The sequence below is a fragment of the Anas platyrhynchos genome, chromosome 3, assembly GCF_047663525.1.
Source record: "Anas platyrhynchos isolate ZD024472 breed Pekin duck chromosome 3, IASCAAS_PekinDuck_T2T, whole genome shotgun sequence".
In the NCBI taxonomy this organism is placed as follows: domain Eukaryota; kingdom Metazoa; phylum Chordata; class Aves; order Anseriformes; family Anatidae; genus Anas; species Anas platyrhynchos.
Window position 1 is genome coordinate 89,357,822 of NC_092589.1, and position 25,035 is coordinate 89,382,856.

At 36.8% G+C, this 25,035-nt stretch overlaps 1 protein-coding gene across 29 annotated transcripts in view; it reads right to left on the bottom strand.

Annotated features, from left to right (window-relative positions):
- Positions 1 to 25,035, bottom strand: part of RIMS1 (regulating synaptic membrane exocytosis 1) — a 318,971-nt gene that overhangs the window by 160,601 nt on the left and 133,335 nt on the right. For all 29 annotated transcript variants that reach the window (XR_011808513.1, XM_038176856.2, XM_072036301.1 and 26 more), the window contains exons 4-5: positions 8,934 to 9,277; positions 5,681 to 6,552 (exon numbers count right to left, since the gene is read on the bottom strand). Coding sequence is in view for 28 of the 29 variants with exons in the window: in XM_038176856.2 (XP_038032784.1) it covers positions 5,681 to 6,552; positions 8,934 to 9,277 (1,216 nt within the window). In the remaining variant the exon portion in view is untranslated. The remainder of the gene's footprint in view (positions 1 to 5,680; positions 6,553 to 8,933; positions 9,278 to 25,035) is intronic.

The window sequence follows — 25,035 nt, forward strand, 5'->3', positions numbered from 1 at the left end:
GAAACTGCATTTTCAGTAATTCTAAAAAATACCAAGAACTTGGATACTTTAAAAAACAGATAAAACATCACTGCCAAGTTGCTTTAAAGAGATTTCTTTTTTTCCAATAATGAGAAGAACTAATTATTTATTGAAGCTCATATTGCAGAGTAAAGAATTTCCAAGTTGAGAACTAGGCTACAAAAGCTGGAAACTTCTATTCTGGAAATGAATGTATACAATTAAATAATACATTTTAACGTGAGTTAAAAATAAATGGGCTTCACTTCTCCTTGTTGCATGTCAGAAAGTGCTTTATCTTATGTTACACATGCATCTAAAAGGTAGCCAAGTAGTATAACCATTTTACTTTATTTACTTCTCTACTACACATAGTTCCCATAAGTAACACCACACATACATTGTTAGGACCTATATTCAATCAATAACTTTTAAGTAACAAAAGTAAATACTTAAATTCCTTACCAACCTGCATTTAGAACTGTAAAAGAATCCCAAGGTAGCCTCGTCCCAGATGAAGTGTATGATGCCCATGGAGCTAAATGCCCTTTTCAGCATGATGTTTGAGCACCAACCCACCCTCCCTCACAGACCACATCTGCATGTGGAAAGTTCAGATGAGCCATGTATGCCCTGTATTTGCAAAATGGACCTTTCTTAACTTGCAAAATGGACCAAGTTAAACCCTTATCAAATTTGCATTTAAGGTATGGCAAAGCCACTGTTCACAAAAGTAAAATATGCTGAAAATTATTCTTCTAAAATATAGAATAATGTATTTACCTTCTGTCACAGGATTTTATTCTTCTCCAAAAAGGGAGATAGGTTCCCCATATGGGTAGAAAGGAGCACAGCTCTGGATTTCAACTTGGATTTCTGGATTTCAGGTCAGAATTCAATACGTGTTTGGACAAAGTTCTCAGACACATGATCTGATTTTCATTTTTATTTTTGGGGTGGTCCTTTGGGGACTCTGGAGTTGGACTCAGTGATCCTTGTGGTCCCTTCCAACTTGGATACTCGTTGATGATTCTGTGAATCTATGATTTCAGCCCTGAGACCTCTGACATGCTGCACAGGCCTTACACAGCTGTGCAGCTTTGGCAGACAGAGCTTGCTTCATTTTTCAGTCTAGGCTCTTACATCAAAAGAGTAACAGCAAATCCTTACCTGCAGTCCACATGAGCTTTATAGTATAGACAGAATATATGCATATACAAATTACACGGCAGAGTTTTGTACAGCATAGCCTGGGGGAAAGGCTCTGGCTCTAACACACCACCACGTTTCAAGCCAGCTGAGTTGGACTGCAGTTCACTGCACAGCTGCATTTTGTGAAGTGCTGTGCAACTACAGTTAGGACTGACTTTTCAAAAGCTCTCAGTTCCCCTTAAAAAGTCCCTATAACCTGCATCACGTACTGCTCCTCTTGTACCTTCCCCTTGCAGTGCAAGGTGAATGGTTTCTGAGTGGAAAAAATATGGGGGCTGAATATTCCGGTGAATTGGTCTTCCATGTTAATAATAAAGAACAACAATGCCTTTCCAAGTTCCAGAGATGCAAGAAAACTCTGAATTTAACAATTTCTGACAGCCTTTTCTTCCATGTCCTCTGTTCCATAGGAACAGAGCAGCACTTACCCTCACTCTTCTCTTCAGCTTCTTTTTTCCCATTCAAAGCCCAGCTACGTCTCAACCCTAATCCTTTCCACCTTTCCTTATATATCATTTTTATAGACCTCTGGCCATTCTCACTGCTCTTCTGTGGACTCCTCCAGCATGTTCACAACCCTCTTAAGGCAAACTAGCAGCAGTGCTTTATTAGGATTTCAAAGGAGAATTCAGTCACACATCTGTGACTTTGCCAGTTACATGGTTACAGATCTCACTGAAGCGTTGGATTTCCTGGCAACCACGAGACTTTTTTTTTCCACTCATGTTCAGCTTATTTCATTTGCATATGCATGCGGGCACTTTACCTAATTGCAAGTACACAGAACAGATTTCTTATTGCCCAACACTAACTTAACAAGCACTTACTTATAACTCCATAAGCATTATAAATAATTTCAGTTACTAAAAAGTATTGAATATTAATAGCATGGAGTAAGACTAACACTGACTAGATTTCTGAAACTGGAGCTAGATTATATTTTCATTAAAATCTGAACCAGATGTAGATTTGAATTATTTCACAATGACTAGAACATAAATTAGAACTAATTTCTAAGAACTAACGATGGCCCTAGGAAGGGTATTTTATTTTACACAAAGTTAAAGCTCAGTCACAGTTCTAAACAAATTCAGCACTCCTGAAAACTTCATGCCCAACTCTCCCAGTGAACAGATGTTAAAATATGCTAGCAGATGTTACAGTACGACTTGACTTGCCTACACTATAAATTTAAAATACCTACATGAAACCACTCAGCTAAGAATATTTAAAGCTAGCCTCCTCTTCTCTACAGCCTCTTACTGATGCTTTCCTTCGGTCCATTTATATACCCCACTGCATGCCCTACTTCAGTTGCCAGGAGTGTTACAGCACTGGAAGAAAAGGGCAGGGCAGGGATTTGGTTTCTGCTCCCCTTCCTCTGCAAGCACCCCCAAGCACCAAGCCCCAGTGCAGACTTCAGAAAGCTACAGGTACACACACTGAGTTTTACTGAGGTTTTTACCATTTTGCCATCAGTATCTTGAGTATTAGGCATATTTCCAAGCCTTAACTGTGTGAACAAAATACACATTAAGGCAAATAGGTATAATGAGTATGCAGAATGTAAAAGCATTAGCACATCTATTTACATGAAAGTACATGAGAAGTTTTCAACATCTCCTCACATGGCCCCAACCTCCAGCAATATTTCATCTTCCACTTTCAAAGACTGCATGACAGAAGATAAAAACACCTCTTGTAACTACTACTACTGGGATAAAAAGTTAAGTACAATTTTGTCTGTACACCAGTCTACAAGTTCCACATGAATTCTTGTTTTCATAGTTGGAAGAAAATGTTTTTCTCCACAAATTTTCACCTAATCTAATTAGTACTCTTTGTTGGATGGCAGTAGGCAGGTGTTCTCTGTTCTAAAGTGAGGTCTGGACTGCATTCGTAGTTTTTTTGGTTTATATTATTCTAGTAAGTCTTTGTAGTGACTGTAAATTTAATTCATGCTTTCTAAGAGAGCTCCTTTTGCCTTCCCAGGATGGTGCTCTCTGAAGGTGCTGCCCTTTCTTCACTGACTGAAGGTGAATTTAATTATCGATTTTCATGCTTAGTTCTTTAAACTTGTAGTGATTTGTAATATTTTATATTAATTTTATTACAGATTCAGAACTCGTGGAAAAGGTGGGCAGCCATCTAGGTAACCACGATGCAAAATAAATAAATAAATAAATAAATAAATACATAAATAAATAAATAAATAAATAAGCTTCTTCATGTGTCATTTTTGGCTATTGCTTTTTCAACATTCTCAACCACCCTTCCTATACCTTACATGTCTACATAACATCATTTTCTTTTAAACAGGTGTGAGCTGTTTTCCATAGAAAACATATTTTGGATGTTCAGTACAGAATTTAAAAGATAAAAAGCACTATTATATTAACTTCTGGAAGTACATGATTATTACTCAGTTTCTGATTGTTTTTTTTAGGCAGTTACTAAATGTGACTTAATTTTAAAATATTGGGTTTTATTGGTAAGGCTGTTAGAAATTCAAAAAAATACATTTGCAATAATTCTATTTTTTTCACTCCATTTATATTACTTTGGCACCAGATTTCTGACTGAGCTGATATTTAGATGAGAGGATGGTTTCCAGACCCTGCTGGGCTTAGGTACTAAAGCATTACAACTACAGACCTGTGCAGTATCTCAAATTACAAGCAAATCACTTAAGGAATGGTGAGTGAAATTCTGCTTGGAATGGTGCTGGTCACAGGGGATGGGATTCTGATCTCAGTTAAAATAGAAGTACTTGTTAATACATTTTTTAAACACTACATCCTTTTACTGTGGCATTTTATCTTCTAAGGTATTAAAGGATTTCAAAAAATAAATTCTTAGGTAATACATTTTTCTGCCTTTCCATTTGTTCTTACAAAATACTGCGCATTATACCAAGTATTGATGAAAATTTAATTTTAAAAATAAATAATTGGATATTTTATTACCAAAAATTGTATTCACATTGCCTAGCTCTTCTTCTGTACTACTTCAAAGGCTTTCCACTTTTTCCTTGTCATGTCTATCAAATGAACAGATATTTTTCTGGAATTAATGTATTGCATACACACATACATATATTCAGGGACCTCTAAGGGTCTCTTCTTCAAACCCCTTTGCTTAAAATAGGGTCAACTAGAGCAGGTTGCTCAGGATCTTCCCTACTTAGATTTTGAGCATCTCCAAGGATGGAGACTCCACAAAATTTCTGACCACTTTTCAAAGTCAAAAAGGTTGTGGGTTTTTTGTTTTTTTTTTTTTTGGTTTGAAGTGGAATCTTGATCAAGATTCCAGGGACATGGTCTCCACCCTTCCTTAAAAATGAGCAGAAAAGCTAGCTTCCATATTTTGAATGGAAAAAAATGTGTTTAGGAAGTTAAACAGATATTCAGGTGGGATAGGAGATAAATGTTGTCTCCTTATATGCATACACAGAGCTTCAGGGGATGTCAGGAGACTACAACATCAGATAAAGATAGACAGACAGATTAACATATCAGAATCAAAGACATGTCTTGAAACACTGCCAGGAAATAAAAGGTAATGCAGACAAGCCATTGGCATTCCGAGTATGAACACCTGCAAAAATCTTTCAAGTTACAAAACAGATAATTAAACTAAAGAGCTAAAAGCTACTTCCAAAGACAGAGAAAGCATTCAACTCAATGCAATGTCACTTACAGACAAGTTACAGTTGTAAGACAGTAATTTACCACACTCTTTCCTGGTGATGCTTATTTTATCTGCTCACCATTCATGAATTTGATTAACTTCTTTGGCAAGAACAAAGGCCTTGTTTAAAAGCACAAAGTGTACTACACTTATTCCTTACTGCTCAGTGTTACCATGAACAGATAAACTCAAGTTAACAGAATGTAAACATACTTGTAAAGTTGGGAGTAAAGTCATCCAGACAATAGGTTAGGCAATTCTCATTTCTTTCCTGTATAACTCTTTACCCATGCCCTATCATTGTTAGCAAATTAAGAGATCTTTGATATTTTACTAATATAGTAAAATGTAGCATATCTTAAGACAGGTATTATGACTCTTTATAATGGTCTTAGATTGTTACAGAGCTCATTTTCAATTTCCATTGATTCACAGAAAATTATTCTGCATTCAGACAAAAGGATGAAGCAATGACCAAGCATACAGATGTCATCTAGAGAATATACTAGAATTCAAATTCTTAACAGTTCTAGTGAAAGAGGGAAGAGAATGAGAAAAACTCAACAGCTCATGTTACTTTTAACCATTTTGTCCAAGAATGCAGAAGGAAACATTGCAAACCAAATGTGAACAAGTATGAGAGTTCTCAGCTGGAAAAAAAAGGCTGGGGGGGGAGAAACAAAGGGGTATGTTCAAAAATCAGGCAAAAGAGAGTAAAACACAGATATCTTTTTCCCAAAACCATGGCCATGTGCATAATATACATAAAGATCCTTACCTTTTTCACTGACACTTTCACTTTCTATCTCCACATCTTCACAGCTAGTATATTCTGGTGTTGATGCCCCTTCTTCCTCTGAGCTACTAACTGACATCTGCCTTTTCTTTCCGCCTCTTTTTGCTCTATGAGGCTTTGGAGGGGATGGCCGCACTGATTCCGACTGGTCAGAGCTAAGGGAATCATTCCTTAGCATGGTCTCCATTTTCTCCCGCTTTGCTTTTCGCATGAGAATAGCAGAGCTAGGATCAAGGCGGCTCTGTTTTTTAAAGGAATCGTGGTTCTTGTACTCTACGTGTTCTATAGGAACTGGACTATGCCTGGGAGTTGGTGGACTATGATTAGTTAATTGTTTAGAAACAGAAATTCTTACATCACCTGTTCTGTCTATAGAGTACGACCTCTGAGTTTCCACAAGAGATTTTCTGTCCTGAGTTCCCTGTAATTGTGAGCGTTTTCCTAAGTTATTCTCAGGTACCTCCGCTTCCTCCATTTCTGTGTGTGGCAAAGCTACATCGCTGTGTCTTCTCTCGTGCCGTGCTTTAGAAACTTTGGCATGCATGCGCATCTGCTGTTCCTCCGGATGGGGTTTTATAGGATATCTTGCCAGATTGGGGTCACTCCTGTATCGAGTATGATATTCATCTTCCTTCCTTTGTTTTTCATCATCAGGCACTTTGCCTTCCTCAAGTTTTTCTGGCAAGTCTGGATAGTCCTGTGACTTCACTTTCTCCAGCCTTCTACTTTCGTGCCTTTCTTTACGTTCCCTGTCATCTGCTGGTCCTTCTTTTTGAACTGAGGATTTTGGCACACGCTTACGCTCACTCTTTACACCTTTGCCATTCTGGTCTGAAGCCAATAACGTCTTCTTCCTACAATGAAAAGGGTACAGAAATAGTTGTGTAAAATCCTGTAGTAAATAGATTATTAATTGAGATAACCCACAGCAAAATGTACAGAAAGGTACTTAATCCATTAATGAATCCTTTAATCTATTAATCCTATCAACAGTAGTTTTATTTTTCAATAGCAAACAATGTCTAGGCTGAGCTTTGATTAAAACAAGTCATGGACAGTCCAATTAATTAGTAAAATCACAAAGAATATTACAATGGATAAATGTAGATAAAAGTCATTTACTCACACAAAGTAGCTAAAGACTCAAAAGTAGCTTTGTAGTAACTGCAGCACTATGACAGAGTATTGGAGTATGTTCTCCATTTTTCTGGCAGCAGTCATGGGAAGTGAGGGTTAGAAACTACCAACATGCACACTATTAACTTCAAGCACCCTGACACTATAAATATAAATATCACCAAATGGAATATCTCCTTCAACAGCAGTACAAAATTATTTTTATTGTTATTGTTATTATACATGTATATTATTATATTATATATTAATATGCTATTTTATAAGATGTTATAATAATAATAATATCAAAAATGCAAGAGAATATACCCAGAAAAAATAATATTTGACTTAGTTTACTCTATCTTATTCAAACTCTAAAAAAAAGTGCCCATTTCAGAAGCATATAAAGAAAAGCAAACTGACTCTTTGAGATAAATTAATGGCATTCCTTTCTGTACCACTAAAACAAGATGAAAAATTTAACTTATTTCTCTATATAATCAAAGTCCAAAATAATTAATAATGAATCTGCATAAAAATTATGATCTCTTCTCCTTATTCTTCAATTTTGGAAGAATAAACAAGATGAAGAATTGTAAAACCCATAAAATGCATATTTATTTATTTATTTATTTACTCTTCCCTTTCTCTCTCATCATTCCAATTGCCCTGGGAATATACCAGTTCACAATTGAATCTATTGTTTTTGAAGAAGGCTTAACACAGCCATACACCATAATTTGGATGAACCCACATCATGACGAAGCCACAAGGACTGACTTTGTGGAACTGAATCTTTCCTTCCACATTGATACATCTTTGGATCACAGATTTTCAGAGATGCAAGCATCTGCAGACACATGAGACAGTCCAAGTTGGATAAGTCCAAGTTAAGCCCTTATCCTTTTTCTTCAATCATCTTCTTCCTGTGTTGTTGGCAATACATTGGCTCACCATAGATGCTCTCCATTCAGAACCCTTGACCTTCATTTGAAAGTGTCAGTATTGCATAATTAATATAACCATTTAATTTTTGGACAGCAAAGCAGCAATAGAAAGCATTTTGCTGCCTTAAAAGTGTCCTTCAGCTGAGTGATGACTGCTCTGGGGCCTTCTCAGCACTGGGGACAAAAGTTAACAGAATCAGGGAAGGTGTTCAGGTGTTGGTTTCCTCTATACATAAGACTAACATGAGTTTTGCTCCTGTTAAACCAATACAGACCTTACCCAAACAGTAGGTTACTAGCCATTCTTTCTCATTCATTTTCAGCTACAATATCTATGAAAAAAAAAAAGATCAATTGTTCTGGCCAAGAGGGAATCTTCTACAACAGACTCTTGCCACAGGCCCCCTCCTTGATTGCTGTCATCTGGCAGTCAGCAGCCAAAAGAGTAACTGATTCATCATGTTATCCTCTCTTGATTTGCCACTCTTTGCCAGTTCGCTACAGTGAACACAGCTCAGGAATCGATTCATTTAGTCACTTGAAATACAATTGTTTGCTTCCGGCTGGTTTTAGTTTTGCATGCAACTTGCTCTGATTTCAAGATGGTGCAATTACTGTTCTGTGTGGATGTTTACTTTGCATATGTGAATGAGATCTTTTACTATTTCCTGTTTCATTATTAAATAAAATAATACAATCATTGATTAAAATATAACAAATAAGGATACCTGACAGAACTCCACAGATGTTTTTTTTTGTTTGCTTGTTTTTTTGTTTGTTTGTTCAGTTTTTTACCTCTACTAGATTGTTTCATCAAGTTAAAGTTTCCTATCTGTTTAGCAACATTGGAACACACACCAAGTTTACAATTTCAAAGTAACCTATAATTCAACATTAAAAGTATATGAGATCCATGGACTGATGTCCGTGGAAATATCCTTAAATAGTAATTGTTCAGTTTCTCTCCCATCTCTCCCCACCACTTCTGTTGTTCAGCCCCAAACACATGCTTCAGATGATGTATTTGCTAATGTACACTTCCTTGGTATGTAAATCAATTTATTATTTTTGCATGGCTATAGACACACACACAGTCCTGAAAGCCCCATGTAACATTACAGCACCAGCAGCTACAGTTATGAGGCTCTGCCAAGACAGAAAGAAAGTCTTACCTTTCTCTTGGAGGCTCACTTCTAGACCTTGATGAAACTTGCTTTTGGTCCAGGCCCATAGCTGGCTGTGACACTTCTGCTCCTTTCCTCCGGTCAGACTGCACGCTGGAAGGAGTGGTCTCCTGTGGTGAGGCAGTTGCTGTGCTTAAAGGAGTCTGTGACCTCGACCTCTCCTGAAGCCTTGCTTTCTTTTCTCTCGGTACATCAGAACTCGCACCAGTCGCCGTGTCACTCAGTGTTCCGTCCTGGCTGGGTGACGGCTGCGGTCCACTTCCAAAAAACCACGCTCCAGATTTTGTTAGGATTTCTTGTTGCTTTCGACATAAATTGCATACCCACATAACCTAGTTGAAGACAACAAGAAGAGTCAGTGCAGCTACCCCTCAGCCCCTGAAATGCATGCTCATTCTGCCGCGATCAGCTACGACCTCTCATTTCCTCTATGTGTGCTCATGCCAGTGCTCAAACATGCTTCTCAAAGCGCTACCTGCACTGGCTAGAGCCAAGCATCCTACAGGCACATGCTATGCGAGCTTCTCCAAAATGTGCTGTCAATATACGTCACCCCTACCTGGAGCAACCCACCCCAGCCCAGCCCTAGCTCTCAGGAGAAGAACCAGGGGCAACATGACCAACGCTGCTGATAATGTTCATGTAGCTGCTGGGGGGCTGGCTGTGGTGAGTATCACTGTCAGGAAAAGCCTACCAGGCTGGATCAGCCTTGGACATGGGTGCCAGAGTTCTGCCCAGATGCTGGTCCCTCTACTGCCACAGGAAAATGACATGGTATTTTTCCCTTTATTTTTATCTCTTACAACATAAATCAGCATTAACCCTGTAAATAAATTCGGTGTTTACCGCACACACATTTAGCTACATCCATGACTACTTACCAGAGATGTAAGGTAGGACATACAGAAACCTACTGACAGAGAACTAGATGCAGCAATAAAGAGAAGGTAGTAGTATCATATTTCTACCACTTGAAAATGATTAAATACCATCTCTCTAAATAATAGCAATAAATAATAAATAAATAAACACGTGTCCCTGATGATCACAATTAAGCTGAGTTCACAAGTCATGCTTCTTAGGATTATTATTTTTTTTCCAAGTTCCAGATACATGGATAAACAAGAGCACATACACAATAAAGCAAGACCCTACATTTTGAGTCTGTATACTGCATACACTGTACAACGCAGTCTGAAGTACAGGAGTACCTCACCAGGGAAGAATAAAAGGTTAATAAAACTAAAGTGTGTGAATAGTTTTTTAACTTGAGACATGGACAAAAAGAGTTTTTGAGGCAGAAGAACAAAGACAAAATGCATGAAAAATACATGAGGTAGGAATTTGTCAGAAATAAAAAGAGATGAGAGGAAAAAAGGTTGAAAACTAATAAGGATAATGGAAAAGAGAAGCTTTGAGTTTAATGTGGAAAGAAGTAAAAGAATGGGTAAAACTCTAAAGTAGGAGGGTAAAAAGGATGACAAATGTTGGAATGAAAAATATCCTTAAATTATTTTGTGTCAACACAGGAATGATACAACAGCGGTAAAATGACACAACACTTAACATGGAAAGGAACAGGAAACAGCCACTACATGGAAGAAATTGCAACAGGACAAAGATCTGGCAGTGAGCTCTTATTCTCTGGCCTGGGGAGGAAATGCATGCCTTCTGTGGTGACATTAAAATTTTAGGCATTTAACATATTTAGCATAATTGAGATTAATTTCAAACACCCTAGAATAGACTGGTCTTTTAGGTCTCAAGAATACATCAGAACTTCCAACACCATTTCTCCACTGTCTGACCAAAACACTGAGAAGACAGCAAACTCTTTTCCCTGTATCTGGACTGTGCCTTCATAAAAAATAAAAAATAAAAAAAAAAAAAAAAAAAAAAAAAAAAAGTTATATACATTTTTATAAAAATGTATAAAATATATAAAAAATAAAATTATATATATATAATACCTTTTAAAATAAAATTATTTTTTTTAAAGCTATGTTTATTCCAGCAGTGGCACAAACAAATAAACACTAGTCCCTTAAGCAAAAATCCCTTGATTACTAAATGTCACATTTCCTTCATCTACTACACATCTCAAAACAGTGATTCAGTTTATCAATATATCTGTTCTAACAGAATAATTTCAGTCTATCTGATATTATCATTACAGGTACTTAAAATACCAGCAAAACTAAAAAGAAAAAGAACCCACATGATTAAATGCCTTTATAGCATCTGACACAGCAGCTCATTAGACAGCAAGAGCGTGCATGCATATGGGTTTGTGTATAAAATTTATATCAGTGCTATAAACCAAAGTCATTAATCAAAAATATGTCATTGCCTATATTTTACTAGCCTACAGGGAAAGTTGAAAAAAGAATTAATAAATATTAAATAAAGTAAAGCTTGCTTAAAGGAAGGATAAAAAATTTTAAAGCAAAATTGAAATATTCCAATTATTTAATATATGTGCTTATGTATGCAAGCACTTTAAAGGAGCAATAAATGGTCACGGACTTCATTTACAATTTTAATGTATTTGATCACGTAAAATATGTATAAAGTATGTAATAACTGTCAAAAAAATTACTGTTAATTTTCATAATCACATTTGATATTGTAATTAGTTTTATGCAAAATACTATTAAATCTAAACAAATAGGAATAGCTAATGCACAGATAGACATGGGTAAATACAGAATACAGAAAAAAGTACTAGATGCATAAATACACAAAAAAAAAAAAAAAAAAACAACAAAAAAAACATACTCTCACGGCTGTCTTTAAACACTGCAGTTTGGACACAAAATACATACCAATCACCACAGTCAGCACACATAGAAAATCTGCATTATACTCACACAGAAGCTACACTACCACCCCTGTTTAGGATTCTCTTCAGGACTCAACAAATGCTACATTTGCCTTGAGATATATGCAGTCCAAAAGGAAAAATAATAAAAGGTTTTCTTTAAAAGGAAAGAAAAACAAAAACTTGAAGTGACAGAACAGTTTCAGTGATAAAACTGTATACCGAACAACATTTTTAGAGATAAAAACTGTATATTGAAAAGCATTTTTAGAGAAGTATGTGGAGCAAGCAATTTAGCAGCATGCAGGAATTATATCCTGATTGAATATACTGGGATGTGGTCCAAACTAATCTAAACGAAAGCAGGTCTGTGTAATAACTTATCTTAACAATCCACAGATGTTAGGCAACCAAACAAATGCTCTGATGAAGGATTACAGTTCTCTAATGTTGCTTCTGGGCCTCTGTGTGATGCATCAGTAAAATGAAGGGTGTTAGACAATTTTCCTCTGGCCTGTCACGTCAAAAATAGTTTGTTTACTCCTTTCTGGATGGCGAGCTCTGATGCAGCACTATAGTAGGTCATTGAAGACATCCATAGTCTGGTTGCTTTGTTATTGAGTGTGCTTCTGGCTTTACTGCATCCTCGCATAAATCAGCACGCATCCATCCGCACATGAAGCTATTTAAGTGTACCAAGAAAGGGGTGCTCCTCAGGCATGGCTTGGGAAAAAGTGTGCACAGCATAGCAAAGGGTTCTAGGTTTTACTGCTACGTAACAAAAACAAGGTGGCACATACAGGACTCAGCAGAGGTGGGTCAACAATTCCCATATAGATTCACATAGAAAACTTTACAGGCTGCGTGAAAACATGCTAGAAGGGTTCCATGCTTGCCTTCAAGTGGAATAGGGGGTATGTCATTCACAGAAAAAAAATATTCCTCAAACTTACTCGTACAGGTACTGCTGAATGTGATCCACAATGAGTAGGAACAGTATTCCTGTACTAACACAACATGAAATTCCAACTTGAAAGAGCCCATAGTAAATAATATATACAACTATACACACAGAGAAAAAGAACATTAAAAAAAAAAAAAAAGTTACAGCAATAAGAATAATTCTTTATGATTAATATTCCAAAACTGTATGTTAGAATGATGAAGGGCTTTCTTTTCATATTCTAATTTGGAGTCTTCCTTCCAAACATGCACTGGGAGGCTAAAGTCATGTTAGAGGGGAAACAAACTTTATACCAAATTTGTGTGACACATGCCAGGCTAAACTCCTACTGAAGTCAGAGCAAGCTCCCCGAATCCCCACGCCCAGATATTTAGGAGGTTTCATTATGAGCACATTCCTTCACCCTTCATGAATTCAGAAATGGCACACTCACATTTGCACTGCCTCCCATGCATTCTGCTTCATCTACACACAAGAAATTAGCAAGTGCATTAATGTAGCAGATATAAGGTTATGTGAGCTGTTCCTTACGAAACCTTTATGCTATCCTAATTATTTCCCTTCTGAAGGGTGTCTACATGGTGTCTGTTCAGTCTATTACTTTCATTAATTTTCCTTCAGCCACTTTCTTCTATGCACTTCTAGAAGACAGTAGTTCTTTCAAGCAGATCTAATTAGGCAGTGCCTCTTCTCTACTAGAGACACTATTAACTTCAGCAGAGCTCTGCCTTCATCCTACTTGTTATTGCTTGAAAGTCAAAGGGAAGGAATGTTACCAATTTTTCTCATGAAACTTTTCATTCATAGAATTAAGTTAGAATACTTATCACTTCATTTTTCTGAGGTAACATAAAAGATGCAGCAAACCATGAAATCAGTAAATAGTATTGCATTTATCTCTTACTGTATCAAAATGAATTATGTAATAAAATACTAGCTAAAGATGTCTTGATTGCTTCACTCCATGAAAATATAAATAAATGAGGCTGAAAATCTACTTGAATCCTTACATTCAGAAGTCCAAAATCTAAATAAGCAAACAACTCTATCTTCCTAAAGAAAATGTGCTTGTGAAACCAAGCTTTCATTAGACACATTTTAAAAAATTATATAGACAATTGAGTTCATGCAATGCATCCCAATCACCAAAAGGGAATGGCTTCTCACCACCCTTCTCCCTCCTCTCTTGCTGTTCTTTCTCCCTGTCCTAGTTTGTCCTCTCCCTTTCTTTTTCCCAGCTTCACTATACCACATGTTCCTTTGTATCCTCTCCTTTAATTGTGAGGTCCCAAGGACCAGCTGAACTTGAAAATGTAGTAGAAAATCATCTGCATTTTTTTTAACTGCGTTCATTTTTTGTCACATCCATTTTTCTCATGGAGGGATATAGTGATTTTGAAATGATATGAAATCATGTGGCTAGGAACAGAGGCAAATGGGGGGAAGATGTTTCCTCCAATGAAGTAGCTCGCTGTCTCTTGTTAAACTACATCTTGAAAGGACACAAATGCCAGCACACAACACTTGCACAGAAACTTTTTTGAGCACTGAGGCCAAGTGACATGAAATGACCTGAACCTACACTGGGATCTCTGCTATGCTTCAAAGCATGGTGGCTGCATAAAAACTTCCTCCCGGAGATGAGATGTGAAACACCCCAGCTCCAAAATACCAGGAAATATTGATGAGAAAGAGCTAGTAGGCACAAGACCAAAAGCATGCCCCATAGTCTTCTGTCAGTTTACCAGTTCAGCTACTCCAGCACCCAGGAGCAGACTCAGATTATGCTTAATTTGTCAGTACAGCAGTAGCCTAGGAATCTAGGTCCAGCTTTTGCTGGAGCCTCTCTTCTGGAACACGAGAGCAGGGAGGGGACTGCTTTGCTCACACTGATGCTCATCAGACATAAGGGGTTCAGCCATTTCAGGCCTATGATGTATAGCCATTTTAGTACTCTCTGTCTCCCACTCCTGTGCAGAGCAGATTTCCTTCATAACTTAGGATTTCAGCTTGATATTTTTATCCCAGCTTGCCAAGAAAATGAGGTTTACGCTGACGATTAGTTTCTTCCCCCTATCCTTCCCATACTCTCCAATAATACTTTAACCCAGTGGACAAATGCAATTAAATTTTGCACAGGCACAGTTGTTTTCACAGGATTTTAAGATTTGCAGAAAGGCAGTTTTGTAAATGCTCTATGAACATTTCATCAGTGCAATTTTTTTACCAGCAATACAGAATGTACATATGACTGATACCTCAAGACATGCTCATAGGAAAAGAAGTATCTTGTAATCTTAAAGTCTGCGTTGCCACTCAAATATTTGACTGACAGCATCCACAAGGTAGGTTTAAAAGCTCACCTCACTTGAATTTTCCACTTATACCAGAGATAGCATTTTATATTCTTCTGCTGCTGCATTTCATACTTAACTGAGATGTTAACTTTTCAAATCAAACCCTATGTGTACAATTAAGGATGACAGGAAGATTTCTGTTTTTACATGGAAGTGCCTATTGGCATGGCAGGTATTTAAGTTTCCATTACTGTCAACGGATATCTAGTCAATACAGTCAACGCAGTCAACAGGATCCAATAGGAAGACACTCAGCTCTCAAGCAGGCACACAAATAAAATGAAACATCGCACCTAATGGTAGGCTTGTGCCACTAGAGACAAGTCAGCATATCCCACCTGGCTGCCACGTGCCAATTAAGAGGTCAGAAGCCTGACACAGGAGTTATGTCACATCTACCAGCTATTTGCATACGTATCATATACTACAGAGCGTGAAAAATGGCATCAAACGCTTACTTTCATGCATATGAATCTTAAAAATCATATTCATGGCCTATGTTTCTAAATCCAGAGTTATAAACTGCCCATAGAAAGATGCAGAAAATGTGCAGTGAAACAATGTTTCTGGTTAACCAAAAGCCTTTTTTAATGTCAGTTTTGATGACACTGCTCCCAGTAACAGCATTAGTAGTCATTTTAAAATTAAAAACAAAATAAAAAACAATCAGTTTTTTACACATGCCTTGCTGCCAAAATCTCTCAGATACAGCTGCCAATCTTTCAGAAAGCTCATGACAACTTCCACAAAAATTAAACATTCTCTGGAATAATCTTGCAGTAAACTGAGTGTTGGAAGTGATAAAATCAGGCTATGACAAAGTTACCATATGAAACAATATCTCTAAAATAGCATACATCCAGGTTCCAGTTGGTATCACACTGTACTTCTCTGAGAATACCTTTAGAGGTCAGGTGAGGAAGAACCATGTTGGCTAATGGAAAAGTCAGGGGTTTTGTCTAAAAATCCACACCTGCATATTTACATACAATAGCTTGAAATTTTCCCTCCCTGCGAATAAATCTGTTAAAATTGTGGTCTTGTACAGCAAAACTAGAGCTTGGACAAATCTATGAAACCTTGGATGTGAACTTCCTTGCAGCACTGACAAAAGAGACTACCATGCCAGGTAGAAGAGAGTGGAGGAAGAAAGGGACTCTTGTCCTGGCTTGTTAAAAGTCAGAGCAGCTCAGAACTCTTTAATTGTTTGGGCTGATTTCATCTGGGCTTAAGAATTTCATTTTTCGAAACAAAGAATAACCTTCAAGAAAAGTATATGGAGCATCAGATAGGCATTATAGTATAGGCATTATTTATCCACAGATCACAATAAGGCTTACACCACTTCCTTTTTTTGAAACTCAACAATCTGAAACACCCCAATGCTTTAATTCCTCCACAGTTCCTGTGGTTAACCCTTGTAAATGAATTTGCTACGCTCACCTTACTCATCCTTACTCATCCACACTATCCAGTTTCACCCTCGGTATTTTCACTTCCTCGGTAACTGGAGAATTCTAAGCAATAATCACCGATTTGGAAAGTTCTGTCTATGCTTGCACTCTTTCCTCACCAATCAGTTTATTTCCCAACTTTATTTCTCTTGCCTGAATTAACATCAATTTCTTAATTTATTTCTCATAATGCAGTAGCCATAAATTGCTAGTCACATTTTACATACCAATCTCTTTGTTGTAGATCATTAGAATGCACTAGAAATCATGACCTCATTGATCATTTTTGTGCAATTTTTCTAACTTTCTTAAAAATAACAAAATGTTTTTCTTAACTATTTGAACATTTGTCTGTCTTGATGAGCCACGAAAGCATCAACTGTACTCCTCTTAATCACTTCATGGTTTCCACAGTTACAGATATATATAGAACATAGGAATAATTTTAAAATAACAGTGTTCTAACAAAATAAGGTAAATGCCGTGAAAGAGCTTACATTAAGGACACTTATCAAATTTCAGTTTCATTCAAAAAGCATAGAGAACTCACCAGAAGCTTTCTGCTCCATTTATCCACTTACATTTTAACAAACTATAGTAAAATTATACAAATGCGCACAATTAAACTGTCCTTTGCGTGCAGAAGCTTGCACTACAACACCATTATTTCTATTTCTATACTACTCTTTTACACAAATTTCATACAAATATTTGTTTATAGAAACTGTCAGAAAGAGAGGCTAAAGAGAACTTTTCTACAGAATGAAAAATTATGACAAAAGAATTTGGAAATGCATAGATGTAGACAAGTTGTAAAGAAGGCCAGTCAAAATGGAGACAGAGGTAAACTGCAGAGAAGATCTCCTGAAGCCAAGAAAAGCCCTTGGAGGAAACAGTGAGTGGGTCAACTGACTGAGCTCACAGGTGACTTGATGGACAAGAACTCAATTTTTATCTTATATTCTCAAAGAAAACTAAACATAATATTATGGACTGTCCATCTTTGGAGACATTCAAACGCCAACTTCTGACTGCAGGGACAATTCAGGGGAAAGCACAATGAACACAGCAAAATTTACAGAGACTGTTTGGATCTTTAGGAGGACACAGTGGAGCTGAGCTATGCAGGCATGATGTAGAAATCAAGGTTCTGTAGAAAGCATTGGCAGTGAAAATAGGAAGAAAAGGCAACACAGAATGGCTGGCAGACCAGGGGTATTCCCAGTGGGAATGCTTCATGAGCTAAACAGACAATCAGAGTGACAGCTACAACAGGACAAAGATTTTTTTTCTTTTCAAAGATGACATGACAGTAACTACCTGCCGAGGGAATGTAAGGGAGCATGTGCAGTGCATTCAGATCTGTCAATTCAAACAAATGCCCAGAAGCATCTGTTGAGAGGAGAAGCAGCAAGTTTTTGACATACTACAAGGCTATCTCGTTGTAATCATCTCTGCTGTGCAGCTTGACAGAGGCTTTCTCTGACCACTTTGATTATCAACCCTTCTACATGTTGTCTTGCCAGGAAGAGAGCTGGATCGTCTCTACTTAGCCAGAATTTTCCTTCTGCTCCTCCCTAACAAATCCTGTGTTGGGAAACTGGCTGCTGAGTTTTGCTTAGAGCTCACACATCCCCAGTTCCAGAAGAAGCCTAGAATGAAGCTGTCAGAGCCTTACAACCTGTCTGTGAATGCAGGCTTCCAACACACAGGAGATTCAGTGAGGGAGAAGGTGGCAACAAGGTATGCTTCCACCTGCACCAGGGACAACTGGTGGCCTCGCCACTCTCCTGAGACCAAGAACAAATAAAGATGTGTAATTCTCCCTGACTGATCTGTTACAGATACTTTTTCATATCACATACAGTTACAATAATAAAGACAATCCAGATAAGCCTGGAAACGTAAGCTTAGATAAATGAAATTATGGCAGACATCTACCAGCTCAGTCCTTCATGCTTTAACTTTTTTTGTAAGCAAGCACATTTAGTGAGTAAATTCGTATTATATGACTGTATGACTGTGCATTATTTTCATATTATTCATATTCAGTCTTCAGAATTAAAAAAAAAAAAAACAAAAAAAAACCACCAAGGTCGAAATATAACTACATAGAAATTTGGGGGTGTTAAGCATCATACGGTACCTACTTCTAAGCAAGTATTTTGCAACAGTTAGAACTGCCCAGTAAGGGTTTTGACACAGCACAAAGTTGGCTTATGCCCTACACAATAAACACATTTACGATCTATCCCAGACTCACACTTAGGTTTCTATCTTTCTTCATACAATTAAAAATACTTGAGATTTATTTTTATGTTATGTTTGTAAATGCATGTAATGCTTAGGTTACAGAAGGCATATTTTTCCCCACTTTTCTATCACTAAACTTCTCGTATGTTCATAACAGCTATTTTAAAACAAACAAGCACATTATTGTGCAATATTCACAGATCAGCAACCTGACCTCCACTTACCAGACTATCCTGGCAAACCACAACATACCATATGAGCTGGTTCAACATGTTATTTGCAGTTGCAGCCTTACCACGAGAATGACAAAGTTTTGGGTTCTTTTATTTTATTTCTATTTAGTTAGTTATTTTTACATTTCATCTTTGTTGATCCTACCTTCTGGGATGTCCACGGTCCTTTCTCTTAATTCTCCCACCTCTCGCTCCAGGTGCAGAGTCTGAGGCTAAGTTGGTTAAGTCTGTGCTATCTGTGCTATCAAGCTCGAGCACAAAGGAATCTCAGTAAATCTGGGATGGAAGATTTGAGGAAGGGGAAGAGAGAATATCAGTGTTCTACAGCAAATTTGAGTGGATATCTAAGATTAAAAAAAAAAATGGGGGAGAACAATATGTTTTTGGTAAGGAAAACTCTAGATTTTTAGGATAGTAAAGACTACAGGGTGACTGAGAAAGGGATACACAACTTTGAGTTTGAATATGGAAGATTAAGAAGACAAAAAGGAAAACGGGGCAGGAAAATGCAGTAGGAGTTTCGTGCCAGCATGAAAATATTGTACATTTTTGAACTGATCTAAATAATGCTCTGTTGACAGCCAATGCACAGACCATCACTGGTATCAATTTCAGAAGGTTACTGTCCTGAATTTACAATACTACTGGCAGATCACATGGGGAAAGAGGAGAGTTCCAATAAGGTAAGATGATGTAAAGCAGTGCAGAACATTACAGTTGGGAAATTCAAACAGTAATGATATTTCATTATCTGATGTAGCTACTGTTACAAAAACAGGTTTGAAAACTGAGATCAGAACTTTGCTAGATGATTAGACAATCATTCTGATCTTCTGCACTTACCTGCATATTCACAGATATCTAATGAGGCTTTGTATTTCCTAAACAAATAAAAGACATATAGCGTAGTGATGACTTAAGGGTAAAGAGGGAGAAGCAACAGTTAATGATAACCTGTCCCCTTAGCATCAGAAACAGAGGTATGCATATTGCATGCTGGTACAAATACAGGGACAATGAGTTCTCGGTCCACATTTATGCATCAGTGAAAACTTTTTGTGCTCACATAAGCAGTCTAGACATAATTGTACGTTCAACAGAGTCAAAAAGTCTTTTTAGCCAGGTAACTAATTTGTTTGTCCCAGGTTTCCATGTGTACAAGAGCTTGCAGGAATTTAATGGCTGGCTAGATCCCCTTAAGTACTAGCTCCCAAGACACTCGCACCTTTTATAGGGGGAAAGAGAACCATTTGGGTAGCCAGAGAAAGAAATTCCTCTTTCCATGCTTGGTAGAAGGTAGCCTTCCCATAGCAACAGCTTCCAGAGCTGGTGGGGTCCATCTACCATTTCCTAAACTTGGATTTCCTGAATACAGATGCTGGCTGTATTTCATGTTCAGTACTCAGACATATTTGAAGCAGGTGAATACTAAACACAGCCACAAGATTTGTAGGAAGTAAAAATATTTCCAATCATGATACATCTGGAAAAAATTGTCAGATACACCAGCCTTTTGCTGGATCCAAAAGGCCTGACCATATTTTGAACTGAAATGATTGTTTTGACCAACCCATCCAATAATATGTCTGTGCACAGTACCATTTTCTCAGTTTTCATTTGACCCGTGCATGGTCTCATGTATCCATCTTTCAGTATTTTTTAAAATTCAGATTATGTAATATAGACAACAGAGTCCCAGCTAAAAGTATTTACTTTATCTATTTAAATCCAAAATAGACACAACATACAAATAATCTTCATCCTCATCTATAGGCACAGCTTTTATGTAGTTTCTTCTAGAAGATTTTATTCCAGTAATTATTTGTTGTTTCTAAAATGCGACTTTAATCATTCATTTGCATTTCTCTAGTTTATAATTAATTTTAACTCTACACTGAAACACTTCATCAGGTCAGTAGAGAATATAGTAATAAGGTTAGCACTGTTTTATTCTGGTTGTCTCGATAAGTTTTACATGATTATACTGAAAGAAGCAGTTAATCCTAGCTTAAATACGACTGGTTTACTGGAGGTCAGACTCTTCTAGCCCTGTAGTCTTTAATAATTTTCTCTTAACCTCTTCAGCTCTTTATTCTCTCTAGCCAAAAGAACACAGTGTAAGAAGGGAAGACGTGTGGGATGATATGACTTAGAAGAAAGATAATCCAAGAGGACAGGGACAAATAGGTGGAAAGGTTCAAACGGGGGTGAAGAGAAAAATTACAGAGGCAACTACAAACATAAAAATTTTCAGAGAGTGAAGAAAGAGAGAAAGTAGGACAGATGAGTAATTAAGAAAAAAAAAACTTCACTGGAGAAGCAACAAAATGGGGTTGACTTGTCACATATCAAAGGTTATTTCACTTGGAACAAAGATAATGCATGGACATAAAAAAACTTACTTCAGAGGAAACTGTTCTTCCTTTCCACAGTTCTATACCAGGATTTTGTTTGATATTAAAAAGTTAACTCTTCAGTTTTTTCAGATATATAGTTTTTGGTTTTAAAGGGCAGAAATAAGGAGGATATTTGTGGATTTAGGGTTATCTTCCCTGTTAAAAGAAATGCCTTTTGGCAAGCTTTATATCTATTCAGGAAAAATCAGTTTAAGATACTAACAAACCTGTACACGTGCATGTGCACTTTAACAAACCACCTAACAAATGAGCTTTCAGTGCACAGCTGAAAACAGTGGCAGATTGAATGTGAGAAAATAAAGCTCTAAATGGAACAAAGCATCTCCTCTAGCTTTTGTAATAATCACATGGCATTACCATATTTTATTTGTAAATCCTCCAGAGCTGGGTTTATTTTTCCTTTTTTTTTTTTTTTTTTTTCCTTGCCTATTTAAAGGAAATAAAAAATGATGTGTAAGGTTCAAATACTATCAGAAACTTTTTTGGTTTTTAATCCCTAAAAACACTTATTGTAAGACATTGCTAGCCTTATAAGCATTTACTGATTTCAGAAAGTAACACAGCTGAAAGATTTATGGCTCTCATGGAATGTCAAACTCTGAATAAGTCAGACTACAGTACTAAGTTGTTTTGTTGTTGTTGTTTTTGTATGATTATTATGTCTGTCAAAGTAAATCAAAACAGAAATGACCTTTTATTTCAGTTTCTAATTCTGCATATATTTACTTATCCTCCATAGGAAATGTAATTTTAGGGATTTAATCATTTTGCTTGAAAGAGTTGCTGTGACTATGCCCTGCCACCTGGTCTGTAAGAAGTTTTCTTTTTTGAAACATTTGCTATACTTGGTCACCCCAAAGTGTTTACATGCTAGAAGTTGCTGTATACTACATTAATATTGAATGCTGCTCTCTTTGCTTGTTTGAAGCACAGGAATCATCATAGGTTCATTGCACTTATTTAATGTAATACTGTGTGACATTTAAACGAAAGGGAATTACTGGGTAGGTAAGGTTAGCTATTCAGCGAGCTCTTAGACAAAGAAGGACAGAAGATTAGAAGAGTACCGCTCAGTAAGATAAACAGCAATTACATATATGTTGGGCAAGTTATATATAGAAAAATAAAACTAAGAAAGAAGCAAGAAGGAAAAGGTGATCTCTCAACCCCTTAACATATATACACAATATATACATTTATAAAACAGATATAGCTAAAAAGTATAGTTCTTAGTCACCTAAAAATAGCTCAAAAAATAAGATATTAAAATGCATATTTCTATCAAACACACTGAAGGCGTAAGGAAGTAAAACGGTAGACAGCAAAGGATGTGATATGAGTTTTGAGAAAACAACCAGGACATCCAGCTTACAAGTAATATCCTGCTATACATCAGGAAGTTGTTCTTGACATAATTTAGGATCCCCTCCCCTCCCCCACCAAATAAGATCTTTTAAAAACAATTGCTAAGGCAGGTAAACCCCCCAAGCCAATCCTTCTAGGACTAAAATAGAAATACAATCATTTTATGTTGGTTGTAATTTATCACTTAACTAGTCTGCATTCACTTGGTAGCTACAAAGAGGCTTTTGTATCATTCTAATTTATTCGATAAGGTATATAACATAACAGTGGGGTGCTAAGTGCCTAAACACTGGTGTTTAGTTCTACCTGCAATGCCCTAACACTTCCAAAATAGGAGCATGGACCTACCAGATATGACACCAGAATTACCCAAGATCCACCCTGATTTGGGGTACCTGCTGGAATAAAGCTCTTCAGTACCTAATATGACACTAGATGCCAGTTTTGGCAAACAGAGACCCCAGCTGATACAGTTAAGACAGCCATAGCAAGCTTCAGAGCGGGTTCAGTTTCAGCAGATTAATGACAGTGCAAACACATCTCATTTAACACAAGGGTTTGTATCTAGGACTGATTTGATGCAGTCCAACAGGTAAATGTTGGACTGATCTCTCTCAGACACCTCACCAGCCTCTTCTTCAATAGTCTAGAAGTGACACAGAAGGATACCCCTTTGATGTGAACTACGGGCTCTGCTGAGCACTCACCGGTTGATTATAAAACCATATACTAAGGTCTATGAAACAAAGGGTTATAACCTGCTATAGAGGATATTCACAGATATGCAGGAATAAAGTTATATGTATGCTGGAATTGTAGTGACAAAATATATATATATATATATATATATATATATATACATGTATATATATATATATGCATATATGTATATAGGAAAATCAGGTGGATGATACCTTCCTCCATCTCACTCTACTCTGTGTTCTTGCTTTTCCTGCTGCATTGCTCGTACATGGGCAAGAAGCTGTCTCTGTGGTCTCTTTAATCCACCCACAAAGTTTGTCAGATCGGTCCTTATGAAGTAGGCTAGGAAAGCAGACCTCTCTACAGCTATAAAGGCTGATCCAAATTATCCTAAGGGGTAATGCTGTCAGGCTGTAAATGGTCTTTGGACCTTTTTGGTGCATGGACCTTCAACCACCTCTCTCCATAGTCTTTGTCCAGAAAAAAAAAAAAATACAGAAGAGAAAAATGAGCCTTGCTAATGCATGCATATGTAAGTAATAGAACACGTGAGTGTTGATCTCTTACCACATGTTGCAGAGATGCAAGCTGTACTACCATTAATAATATCCCAGGAATATACAAAAATCTTCTCCAGTCATGGCAACACAATCATCATGTGTGCACCATCAAACATTTATAAAGAGTGCCAGCAACATCTGCTCATCTCTACAATGATGAATATGCACTTATTAATAATGCTTTTTTTTTTCTTTACCCACAAAATATCTCCAGTCATTTTCACTGAACTGAATACAAAGATCTTGCTATGGAAGACTGATTTTTATAGGCAAGTTAATTGTATATGTAATAATTCATTGAGAAAATAACATTTAATTCTGAAGTTCCTTGTGAACCTGTCACAGATAAATTAGTTACTGCAAGTTTTACTTAGTATGCTGAAATTGCAGTATTTGATAGAACTTTGAATATAGAAAATATTACTACAATAGAAATAGAAAATATTACTACAATAGAAATTGCAGTATTTGATTTGCAGTATGAAATTCCAGTATTTGATAGAACTTCAGCCTAAATAGCTGAACTTGTAGCTCTTTGAAAATCTCAATCTGGGTTTTAAAATTACTAGGTTTTATCTCCTCCTTAAAGCAATGCAGATTATGTTTTATGCAGATTTTCACTTCATGTCTTACCAATCATTAAACAAACACCAACAGATATTTTATTCCATTTTACATCACAGTTTTGGGGAGGGGTTGAATTCGTCTCCATAGGGCGAATGAGGTGCAACTGGGTCAACATGTTAATGGACCCAAAAACTCTGCACAATATTGCAGAAACTTTCTCTATAGATGGGATTGCTTGACATACACTATTCTCAGGTATATCTATGACAAAGTATAGGTATATCTATGACAAACTATCACAAACCCTCTCTAATTGCAGTACTGAAGATACACAGATGGAGATATCCATCTGTTGAGTAAAATCACAAAATGCTCCAGAATCCAAAAGGTATAAAAG